General features: G+C 35.8%; 1 protein-coding gene across 2 annotated transcripts in view; it reads right to left on the bottom strand.

Moving 5' to 3' along the window:
- CADPS2 (calcium dependent secretion activator 2) overlaps positions 1-13,025 on the bottom strand; it is a 280,136-nt gene that overhangs the window by 179,366 nt on the left and 87,745 nt on the right. For both annotated transcript variants that reach the window (XM_079303954.1, XM_079303955.1), the window contains exon 3: positions 8,515-8,847. In XM_079303954.1, coding sequence (XP_079160080.1) covers positions 8,515-8,847 — 333 coding nt within the window. The remainder of the gene's footprint in view (positions 1-8,514; positions 8,848-13,025) is intronic.

A 13,025-nucleotide genomic window follows, 5' to 3' on the forward strand; every position in this document is an offset into this window, starting at 1 on the left:
GGAAATCACCTAATCCAATCTCCCTGCCAAGGCAGGGTCAATCCTAAAGTGTCCAGATGGGCTCTCCCTGAGCAGCTTTTCCAATGGTCAATGGTCTGCCACTCTCAACATAAAGAAGTTCTTCCCAACATTGAGTTTATGGCCAAAATATGTATCTATCATATATATATATATATATGTACAGAGAGAGAGAGAGAGAGACACAGCTCATTTCTACATTCACCTGGCAGCTAGTTGCAAAGAAAACTCCTCTGAAGAAGCTAAGAGGATTCTCCTTCAAAATCTCCTAAAAGGGGGAAAAAAGCAGCTAAGCTTCAGAACAAAAATTCACTGCCAGTGAGCCAGAAAGGTACAGAAACAGGGTCATTCATTTCCTGTGGCTTTTCCATAGGAGTAGCCTCACAGCAGCTGCTGAAGACACCTCAGGATGAAAAATGCTGCAGAGAAACAAAGGATTGTCTAAGCAAAACTTCTTAACTTCAAATTGATAAAGAGGAAATTTAGAATACTAACATGCCATAAGAAGAACAGGTGACAAATTAATGCTAAGGGTCGTTAACTTATTCAGCTTGCTCACAGTGATTCATTCAAATGCACATATAAGCTAGCAGTCAGACACATTAATAAACTTAATCATCAGTCTGGAAATGTGGTTGTGAAAATAATTTGTTTTATATTCACCTACCTGAAGAATAGAATCACTCCTTAAAAAAAGATTTTAAAATATATAAAAAAAATTAATAATACAACAGCCTTTATAGAAAAGATTTATTTTTATGCCTTATCTACCAAAGTAGATAAATTTTATTCTCATCTGGTGATATAAAACATGATGAGTCAAATGCACTGGTGATTTTAATATAAGTGCAAGTTAAATGCCGGATATATTTGGCTTTGAGTGTTCAGGCAAACTTAACTCCCTTAACTCAAGCAAATGTCAAAACACCATTAATTACTTCATTAGAGCTCCAAAAGAGTTTTTAGTGGAAGAAACACAGGCAAGGTAAAATTAAAAGCTTCAAAGGATCTCCTTTAACAAAGCCCAAAACAACTTCCTTATTTCTTTGTGCTAACACAGCCATTCTACTGCTGTTCCTTCACTCACTGAATGCCAAAGACAGTCTTAGAAAACAAAGCAACATCACAGAAAGATCTGCAGCCCAAACCCCAGTGTCTGTGACTTCCATCCTCAGAGAAGGCATAAGACAGAGCAGGGAAGATGGGTGATTGACTCTCAGCTTCTCTCTGCTGGTTCCCAGACAGGTCTCCCATGGCAAGAGAGGTGATGCACAGGAGAACAGGTCTATGAGGATGCCAACTCAGATAACACAAGGAAATCCACTAGTCTGTGTCTGCTGATGCTCTCTCAGTCTACTAGAGACCCTAAATGTCCAATTCCCTCATGCAGATGCAAAGCAGAAGCCACATATGCATAAAAAGCTCTAATGATAGAAAAATCCTCATGCAAGTTTCAGCTTAAAATTAAAAGCGCAAAACTATCCTTCAGAGTTTTTTTCTTAATGGTTATACTGGATAAAGAAAGCTATGAATAGTTTCATAGTATTCAGAAGATCCACTTGCTTTTCTTTTAAATGGGTATGTCAAAGCCAATTTTCCTCACCCAATAGCTGAATAAGAAGTACTTCAAGTAGTGAAAATGTATTAATGCTGCCTACACACAATTTGTCCCTGGTATTTTCTCAGTATTGCTTATCTACAAACAAAAATAATTCTAAGTATTTTATTATGTAGCTTGCATGGCTTCTAAACATTGTCCAGATACTTAAACAAGTCAGATACTTAAGAATGGTATAAAGGTAACTGTCTTATCTGAGGATGTTTTAATATTCTTCCCATCACTTTTATATCATTAGAGAAAATGAGAATAAATCAACAATCTTTGGGCCAACCAGAGATTTTTTTTTTTTAAAGTAAACTCTGCCATTATAGAAAAAAACATTTTTTATAGGAGCTACAACATTCTCCTTCCAGCCTATTTAAGTACCATCACTTCATGCTAACAGAACTGAAGCACCTGGGGTTACAAGACTTCCTTTTTCATCAGAACTCATGTTATTAAGCTGAAAATCCAAACTGGCCTGACAAACACCATTCATTTTAACTCTGAATTTCTCACAAGATTACAGAAATAATCTTGGGAGGAATAGTTGAGGTTGCAGTATTATACCACAAAGCACTGAAATTTTTTGTCTTGAGCAAGACCTTTTCAAACCTCTTGAATGGAGGTAAAATACCAATGAAGCACCTCAGAAAAAAAATTAAGAAAATATAAGTACTGAAATAACTTCATATTAAAATCCTATATGCATGTAATCAAGAGTGACATCTTATGAATAAAAGGCAACATCCAAAATCCTGTAGGAAATGATAATTTATTTCTTCATTGAAATATTTGGTTGGAATTATTCTGCTCAGAAACAGACAGTGGCCAATCTTCCCCTTGAAGAGGGTAAAATCAATCAGAAAGCAATTTGTTTTTGTTGGGGGGAGGACAGCATAGAGGAAGATATATTTTGGTATTTACAGGTACAAGAAACTAAAAGGAGATGTATGAATAAGCCTGAAGTGGGGTTATTTGAATTTTTCTGCTATAAAAGGCATGAAGCACTTTTCAGATTGGCAGACACATAGGACAATTTTAAAGGACATCACTATTATCCCATGACAATATGCAGAAACTTTTTAGACTCCCATTTAGCATGCAAAAATCCAGTCAATACTCGAATACTAACTATAACTCTACAGCCTCCCACAGTCCCACAAAATCTGCTTTTCTTCTCCCCAAACATCTCTCATACACTGCAGTCCTTTCTGCCCACTGAGAGGCCTGACAGCTTCCACCCTCACTCCTCCCTGTCTGCATCCACTCTGCAGTGTCTGCAAAAATGTCTTTTATCTAGAGAGCAAAAAGCCCTGCCCCATGCTGGGGCTGTGCATCAGCAGTGAACTCTCAGCAGGTAAGGCTCAAAAGTAGCATCTCTTGCATAAAGCAGGTGATGAGAACAAAACTGTTGTGTGGGATTTCTTTTTCTTTTTTTTTTAGGCCAATAGGAATATTTCGGGCAAGGTGAAAGGACATTTTGAGCTCTATGGGATGTTTAAGACATCAGTGGATGTCTTAGCCAATACCTGATGTTAACTTGAAAATACAGCAGTGGACCTTGTCAATACTGTTCACAGGTTACTTTGTTGTACAGGGTATAACTGTGCATGAAGTAAGGAATGACAATCATTGGTGACCACCAGAAATACACTGGCTTAACAGAAGCCCTGGTCACACTAGAGCATCTCACAGTCAGTGTCTCTTCTTGTGACTAAAAAACCTGCAGATATACGAACTTATGTGTTCTAGAATATACAGCCCAAACCAATTTTTTTTTTCCTGTGCCAGGTCTCAAATTAAAAAGTTAATGGATGTGTTTAAATTTTGGTCTAAAAACTAAGTGGAATCTTAGTACTTGTTTAATCACTTCAAGAAGAAGATTATCAACACTATACTGAAACCTTCTGTACAAGGGCATTATTAATCTTTGTGCTTCATAAATTCACACTTGTCCTCATAACTTATACAGGGTATGAAAGTTTCTATAGAAAATATCCAGAAGTATGGGAAATTCTGTGATCTGTGAAATAACTGCACTATTTCTCATCATTTTACCAAGGAAAGGATCAGAACTAAAAACAGACAAAAGTCACGAAGGCCTTGCTGCAAATTAAATTGCCCTTAATCTGACTTATTTGCAAAACTGTGTAATTAACTGTACCTCAGAAAAGTGCTGGGTGAAAGACTCCAATTGTAATGAGTACCATAAGCAGACTTCAGTCAGAAGTTCTTGGCAGAAACTACTCTTAGAATTAAAAATAAAGATATTTATTATGGAAGATACAATATAAGCCATCATTCTCAATATTAGACACTTATACAAGGAGTTATATCTTACAAAAGCTAAAGATAATCAAGGATCAGGCACAATAAAAGGATTTTAAGCAGATAATTATATCTTGTAGCAAAGTACCATCTAAAGCTATTTCCAAAATAATTAGTTTGTGGTTGATTCCCAGAACTGTCAAGATGAAAACACTTAGCAAATAATAATTCTTAAAAACTGTTACATTAAACTGAAATTTTTTTATTGCTTCATAGAAAACATAATGCGATTTGCATTCTTTCATTATGAAAAGTATTGTTCCCTTATCTGGCCACTCAAGAAGGCCAAAAAGGGCAACCTATAAAAGGCACTAATGCCTTAAGTTTTAGCTTTTACATTTTTAAGATTCTGTACGGCATTGGTGTGTGACTCTGAACTTCACATAAAGTGTTAGTAAGTTCTCCTCACAGTTTATTTAGACAAAATAGTCCTTTTCCAGCTTGAGAACCAAGGACATCGCTGAAGCTTTGGATCCAAAAAGTGTAAACAACACTGAATTGAGGAGAGCAAACTGGGAGGATGAGACTTCATAACCTGAAGGTGTAATTGGACAATTAACCCCAATATGTAAATGGACCAAAACTTATGAAAGTGTGAAAACTCATGACCCGTTGTCTATCTTGGGTCCATCTTGGATGGAGCCACTGCCGGGCTCTTGTACTGCCCAAGGTGTATCCTTTGAAGGCCTTTTAATAAAACACCTGTTTTATTCCTTTAACACTGTCTAGCCTCTGTTCCAGGTAGCCTCTTTAGGCATCAGTACATTCAAAATAAAATAAACTCCTGTGTGGAGTTACAATTCAGCTGACAAAAAATTTTGGTGAAGCGGTATAATAGTGTATGACCATAAATCAGTTTGGGTTTGACTTCCAGTTTGACTTACTGAAAAGTTATCTTTTACATCAGGAAAAAAAAAAAAAAAAAAAAAAAAAAAAAAAAAAAAAAAAAAAAAAAAAAAAAAAAAAAGGTATAATGTTTGACCTCTGTAAATCAAAATAATTTAAACAATTTGGCCAAACATTTCAAATGCAAGTCGAGGAGCACATTAAGTCCCAGCTAACTGGCAATTATTTCTTTATCATATAACAGCTTGAGGCAACACAATGTAGATAAAAATCAGGTGAAAGTCTCAACATTTACAACACTGAACCTTTTAATCACAAAGAGATGGCCTGGTTGACAGCAGTTTCTGGCCTTTCTCTAATTGTGAAGTTGAAAACAAGATTACAGAAGTCTTCAGCATCCCAATGTGAACATCTTGTTAATGTTCACTGCCTAAGTACAAGCTAAGGCATTTAGTGAAAAGACTGTGAAAAAAAAGTTATTCTTCAAAGAAAAATGCATGAAATTCCCATAGCTATGTGGACTTTGTTTGACAGTGTCAGAGAGCTGATCTATTATTATTCACTTTATTTCTGATTAGGTTTTTCTGCTGGTTGAATGAAACTGATTCTCCCTGCTATCACAGGAAGGATGGAGAATGGCAATCAGTGTGGGCCCACAGGAACCCACATCCCAGCAGAACTGTTTGCTGGGCTGGGATATCAAGACAGCAATGGTTTAAGAGCTGAAGGGAATGCTCCATTTAGATCAGGCTGGGGAGCAGAAGCTGCTGAAACCCAATAAAAAGTTTCTAAACGCTGAGAAAGTCACAAGGAGGAGGCTGGCAGACAATACTTCTTATGGTTATACAGAGCACCCTTGTCTGATTAGCCCTGTAGGAGCAGGATAATTTACTCTTATCATCAACATTTTTCTCTTTCCTATTTCCAAAGGACTGGAAGGTATAAAAAATGGGGGAAAGGAAAAAGAGTTTTCTGCACAAATTATAACTGTACAGATTTGCTTTTAAGGGCAGCTGTTTCTCAGAGCTGGAAAATATACAAAATTTCATATATCTGATTCTCTGCTAGAAGCACAGGCTAGAAGCCAAACTAATCAAAACCTCTATCAAAAATACAATTTTAACATCTATTTGGACTTGGACTTTATCTCACTGCTCCCAGACACTATTGATTATCATTATCTTCATGTCTCTGGTATTCTAAACAGCAGCAGCAAAGGGAAATGAAAGTGAGCATTTCCATACAAAGACAGATAGAGGCTTCTAGGGCACAATGGAAACTGCTGGTGCTGACTGAAATCCAAGTCTAACTTCATCTCCTCTTCTATAAATACACTGTCAATAGAAGGGAATAAGATACAGCCTAAACTAAAATATTATTAAAATTATAATGAGAAATAAGGGATTTCACCAAAGAAGAAAAGATATTACATTATCAGAGACTGTTTGCTGTCTACACTGCACTTCTTGGCAAGGTTAGGTATGACTGTTGTCATTTTCTTTGCAACAGACTTCTTCTCATAACTTTGGTCTATTATGTGCTTGACTGGACCACAGGAACAGGATATGAAAATTGTTGTTGGTAGCAACTCTGTTGGAGTATATAATGAAACTTTTTGCTTTAGCAAAGTAACCTCCTCTTTGCCTCAGAAAACTAAAATCTGCACAAAGCTAGAACCCCAAACAAGGGTATAGCCCCTCAATCCTTTCCAGCTTGAAGTACATAGGTGCTCATGAATCTGCTCCTGAAGAGGTAGATTTTCATTACTTCCCATCCTCCAATATTCAAATGAATCTCAGGTAAACACTGTGTACTTCAGCGACCTGCACAGGAGATTTTACAACCTTCAGTGCTCAAAAGCAGGAAGAGCAAGAGAAATGCCTTCTCTTAATTCCACTGAGTCATTTTTGCACACCTCAATCTTTCTCCCTTATTACCACAACAAGCTTATTTTCTCTTTAATTTGCAAGCAAAAAGTAACAAAATACAACCATTCCATGTTCACACTTCTACCAAGTTAGAAGACAAAAATTAGCCACTGTGATGTTTCAGTCTCTCTATGGGTTATGGAACAAGAATTTAAGACAGAAAACTGTTGATATTTGCCAAACATACCAACCAAAATAAAGAGACCTTCAAGTATACAGATACAATAATCTAGTAGATGTATAATCAAAACCACTTCTAGACTAAGGGAACAATTTTCTTGTTTAAATGTTCAAAGTTCCACAGGTCACTCTTTTTTGGTTTTCCTCTAGCCCAGTGAGACTAACAGCATATTTTGATCACCCACAGAAATGTACAAAGCAAGAATAAACAATCACCAGAGGTGAGAGGAATCCATATTGAGTTTCTGCTACAAGTAACAAGTTATCTACTTGGAAAAAATAGTGGTTTTTTCATGTTTTCAGATAATGGAACAGGTTCCCAGAAGGTTTGCACAGTCTGTCTCCACTGATGGAAGTTTTAGACCTGCCTGGTAGCACCCTCAGTAACCTAGTCTCACAGGTCCTCACAGCTGACCCTGCTTTTAAAGCTGACCCTGCCTTGAGCAGGAAGCTGGACTGAAGGACCTCCTGATGACTTATCCAAACTGCCTCCCATGCCTCTATGCTCTATTGTACATAAAACCCTCACAAAATTAAGCAGAATTATTACCCCAGATTTCAATGCTTCCTTATCTTATTACCAACCCACATGTCCTGGAGGCTTAGTGATAGACATGAGGCAAAAGGAAAAAAGAGAGGACAAATAGGAAAAAAAGAGAAGGAATACTTTCTCTTTAATTCAAAACACTGCTCATAATTTGATGCAGCAGAAGTGTTATGCACTGCAGATGTTTCAATCATGTAACAGGTACGTGATTTCATGCTACACTAATACATATAATTTGTTCCTATATTAAGATGGCCTATAACTACAAACCAGCCCTCAGCATAATACATGAAAAACATTTTAGCTGTAATCTGGTTGAGTATTTATAGACGGCATAAGACATTGTGTGATCTCAGTTTAAATGTTTCATCTACGCTGTTTGGTTGCGAGACTTGCAAAAATATCTTATTTTTCTTCAGATTTTTCCTCCTTAAGTAACTGTTAATTTACACTTCTATCACTATGAGCACTGGTTAATAAAATATTTTTACATACCAACTATATTACTGATTAGTGAGAGCTTATAGACATAAATCTAAATATGGCTGTTGAATGGACTGCCTTGACCTCAGTAATCTACAGGAAAAATCATTTATCCAACAAAACAACTATGCAGAAATGTGAAAGTTAGCTTTGTAGAGGATGCTTAAATTAAAGCACATTTAGTTCTAACACACAAAACTCCTTAGACACTGGATATCCAATAGAAGCCTGAATCACCTGAGTATCTATTTATAGGAAGCAAATTTCTTTTAAGGCTCAGAAATGTAGGTGCATGCATATGTAATTTACCAGAGGGTATGGAGATGTATTCCTCAGAATCCCTCAAACTGTGTGAGCTGTGACTCTTAAAGAAGACCCCTCTAGCCTAAGCACCATACACTCTGCATACCCTTTATCCAAATGCTCAGCAGCAACCAGATCATGCAAAGATTCCTTGCTGAGCAGTCTCATCTCCTTGGACTGCAAAGATGTGCCTAAAACTGAAGGATTCTACACACAGGGTGGAAGCTGGCAGAGGGGAGACTGTGGACACAACAAAACTGAATTACACCAATACTTACTTGGCAGGCATTATAAATCAACTGGTGCTCCAATTTTTTGATCCCAAGAATCTGCTGAAACATTTCATAAAGCTGTTCCTTGCTCAGAATCAGCTCTGATACAGCACTTAGGGCCATTCTATTTGGCTGTTTGCAGAAGTCCTCTTCTCCCCTGTATATGGCATCGTATTTGGCTAGCCAAGAACTTAACACTGTCTCTTTGCTCAATCCATCAATTTCCGGCAAACTTCGGACTCTCTTTTCTATGTTTTTCTTAAAAACATCTCTAAAGTCACTTGCAGAACATCCTCCACTGTGGACCATTCTTGCAACCCGGTCGCTCTTGAGAAATACCTTTAAAAGTAAAAGAAGAGAAAAAAAGAAACAGAAACAGTTAGGCATGGACACAAATACAAAAGAATCCCTGTATAAGGGAACACAATCTAGTACTTTGCTTCTACACAAGTCACCTTCATATGAAAGTTATACAAGCCAAGTTTGTTCTGTTTTCCATAAAGAAACAAGTGACCATGTTGAAATCAGGTTTCTGTACTAAGTACTTAAACTATGTAGTTTTAAAAGTATTTATGCATAAATTCATAATAGCTAGACTAGATTAACTTTGAATTAACAGCAGCTAATTTAAAATTTACTCACAATAAGACAGAAATCCATAAGGAAAAAAAAAACACAAAGAAAAAACCCAAAAAACTAAAGAAACACCACAATCAATATTAATATTTAACAATTAAAATCACCAAATATCAGCATAAAAAAGCCCCTGCCCACTAGTCATACTCTAAGATATGACAAGGCAAATTACAACATTACACCAATTAAATCAGTTTCAGCATTCTGTAAAAACTTCCCAATGTCCAAAATAGTTGTTTCCATCCCTTCTTTTAGAAGGGCCTTGGCAAAGTCAGTCTTTCCAGGACTCTAAGTGGCATTTTTAGTACCAAGGCTCATGAAACTGTTTCTCTGCAAGAGGCAACCAACAAAAATCTGAAAATGCAGCACAGTAAGCTGTGTAAGCAATGGATGTGTGCCTTGGGTTGGGATTGAACTACATCATGCCATTGAAAGGGTAATTCTTCTAGTATATTTTAAAACGTGGTTAGCTATAAAATGTATTTTTCAAAATATATCCTAATTGATATTGTACAGAAATGCTGCAGATTAAACCTAAAAGTAGTTGCCCAAAGAGATTATTAAAAAAAACCATCACCAATAAATGCTAATCACGTTTTCCTCTAGCTCTACCATGATAGATTTCCTTTCATGTACACATAAGTAACTAAGGTTAAATTCTTACCCATAATGGGACCTGATATAGTTACTGTCAATTAATGCTTATATTAAATTCCTCAAAAGGCTACACAAATATTGAATCTCATTTCAAAACAACTAATAGTCAGAAATTCCATTCAGCAGTAAAACTTATCAACACAAACAGGTGCAAGGATATTAAGGCTTTTCCTTTTTTTAACAATTTGCAAATACAAATGATACATTCCTCTAACAGCTTCATTAGTAAAAAACATGTCTTCAAAATTATTTCAGCTACTTTGTACTGTTCATAAACAATATTTAACCTTCTATCACATGAGCTTACATAGCCAATGAGAGATGCAGAAGACAGTGAGAAATCAAGAATATTTCTAGATACTTCCCACCCAAAATCTCATATTCATGCAAGATTACATCATCAATGTATTGCTAATATAACTGGATAAGTCTTGTGGAAAAAAAACCAAAACAACAACAACCAAAAAAAAAAAACAAACCAAAAAAACAAAAACCCAACAAAAAAACAAACCAAAAAACCAACAAAAAACCCCCAAACCCACAAGAAAAAGCCAACCAACTCCAAACTTGTAAAATAGACTCTGTAAGAACATTGGCATATCATTCACCTTTCATTACCTTATTTCAGTCTTATTTTTCCAAATGATTAATTCTGAATGAAAAGGTTGTAAAGCTGCTTTCCTTGATTTATGAGGCTTACTAATTCCAAATTTATTTGTGATTCTGAAGTTGACTTTCCAAGAGATTTTTTTCCAGGAAGGCCCCATTCCATTTTTAAACACTTAACCATGGAAGAAAAGCCCTATTTTAAAACTTGGTGCATGTAATAGTCACAAAGTAATGTTATGTTCACGTTGGACAAAGTGCCAGGTATGTGCAAAAAGAAAATACAATCTGCATGTGCCCTTGACTCTATAATGTTCCCTTCTGATGTGTTTTGAGTCACAAACTACATTTTTAATAAATTTTCAACATTTATTCCAAGGTAATTCTTTTCCAAGATACAGTGGATATAGAAGTAAATTACTCAAGATATAAACCCAAGGTGTGAATAACAGAGCAGGAAAAACATTGTTTGTTTTGCAAAGGAATCCACTGGACTAAAACTCTTACTATACTACTATTTGAGTGTAAATTTACCATTTTTTTTCCTGAGGGGGAAAAAAAAGTAACAAAAAATAACATAATCTTTAAAATTAATTACTTGCATTTAAGATAATTATAAAGCAATAGTAACATTTTAACAAAACTATTTCATATACAATACTCTGTTTCCAACAGAAAACTATAAGAGAATAGAAGTTCTATTAGGAATGCACCAGATATGTCACAAGTTCAAAACACTAAGATGCATTAAAAAGCCATTAAGTGTTTTGTTAATCCTGTTCCTGAAAGACATATGGTACACTCCATGCTGGATGTAAAATTCTTTGCTTCAGTTAGACTTAAGATTCATCTGCTTGGTTTCAGAGCTTTCAAAGGTCATATGAGCAGCAAAATCAACCCCATGAGGAAAAATATTTTTATTGATATTTATCTTTAAAGTAAAATACTACTCAAGTACATTCACTAAATCTCTGGTGGTTCTTACTGCCTTAATTTCTGTATTTGAAATTATCACTAGACTTAGTTCTAATTAAATAATCATTCAAAAACTTACAATATTAAAATGTTATCTCAAGTGTCTCAACACTAAGGGGGAACTGGAGAAGAAACATATGAAGAGGTTTGAGTGTAAAATCTAAAATATTGTGGGCACAAAGAAATCTAATTCTGCGTGAAACCAGATTTGGCAGATCAGCCACAATCTTTAGGAAATCCAGACATTATTCAGAAATAATTTGACAAGACTCAAAGTCTTTAATGAAGCATTTCCTGTTACTACCAACATTTTCCAGGCTTCTCAAAGACATCCTGGATTGACACTGTTGTCACTCAGCATCTGAACTTCTAGTATCATTACTAGTTTATTGAATCCACAAATCAACATCAACTGTCCATGTTACTCACTGCTAAAAAATTATCAAACCCTAAAAAGGAATGCTGTAATAGCAAATAAAAAGCATTCCTTAGAAAACAGATCAAATACAGGTTATATATATCCACTTTAAGGAATCTTTTCAATTCATTCTATTTAGAGTCCTCCTTAATACTTTTGGACTGAACCACACCTCCAGTTTTTGATGGATGAAGTTCAGCTCATTCAAAGGTAAGATAACATGTTTTATATAAAACCCCATAACAATTGCAATCTACTGAAGCACTAGTCAAATTCCCTTTTTTTCAATCATAACACATACACAACTTAATCTACTGCAAGTGTTAGTAAAAAAGCTTAATCCAAAATAGTCTTTAGCAGTAGATAATTACATTAAAAGTATATTTTTGTTTAAAGATGAAAAATCATTATTTAGCAGTGCCTAAAACTTAAGAAGATGCTCAAATATTATGAAAAGAACTGATTCTCAGTTCTAGAACATACCCCTTAAAGAACTTTTCTATTTATTGGACATCATACCAAATTTAACTAATTATATAATTAGGCAACACAAACATGATTATCTTATTCTTTACTGTAAAGCTTAGGAAAAAGAAAATTCAAGCAAATTCAGTAGGACAAGTGGACCACAAGAATGATTTCTCAACCTCTGAAAATTTCTTGCTCATCTGGCCTCTGTACATCTTCTAGTAGTGCAAAAGCACCAATATTCTCCTTCCCTTTAAGCAATACAGCACTTAGAGCTTCATTTGCCACAAGAGCCACTAGAGATTTTTCTTTATTTTTGATGGTAATTTCTGCTCCTGTAGCTTTGAGGAGATCCCGTTTACACTTTAGACATGCCCTATGTCCTAATAGTCAGGGCTCAAAGCATCATCTTGCATGGAAAATATGGTGGCAGCTCAAAATGTGCACTAGGTCTCTGGGGCAGCAAATATCTAGACATACTAGACACCATCTGAATCAGCTTATTACCTTTCTTACAATATGAATTTCAAGCTGCCTAACAGCTTTTTTAACTTCTGTCAAGTTCTGGCACTCTGGATGCAGACCCTTGGGTTCCATACGCATTCCAGCACAGTAATAGGTGTGTGATGAGTGCACTAAGCCACATGGCCAAAGTAGCAGTAGTTTGGTACCAGCTCCAACAGAGGTCATGGCTTGGGCCAGAGCTTGGCCACAAACTCCTCTGTGTTCTCTGAAAGCCCACAAAGGAGCAGAGTGA

The sequence above is a fragment of the Erithacus rubecula genome, assembly GCF_903797595.1.
Source record: "Erithacus rubecula genome assembly, chromosome: 4".
Classification (NCBI taxonomy): domain Eukaryota; kingdom Metazoa; phylum Chordata; class Aves; order Passeriformes; family Muscicapidae; genus Erithacus; species Erithacus rubecula.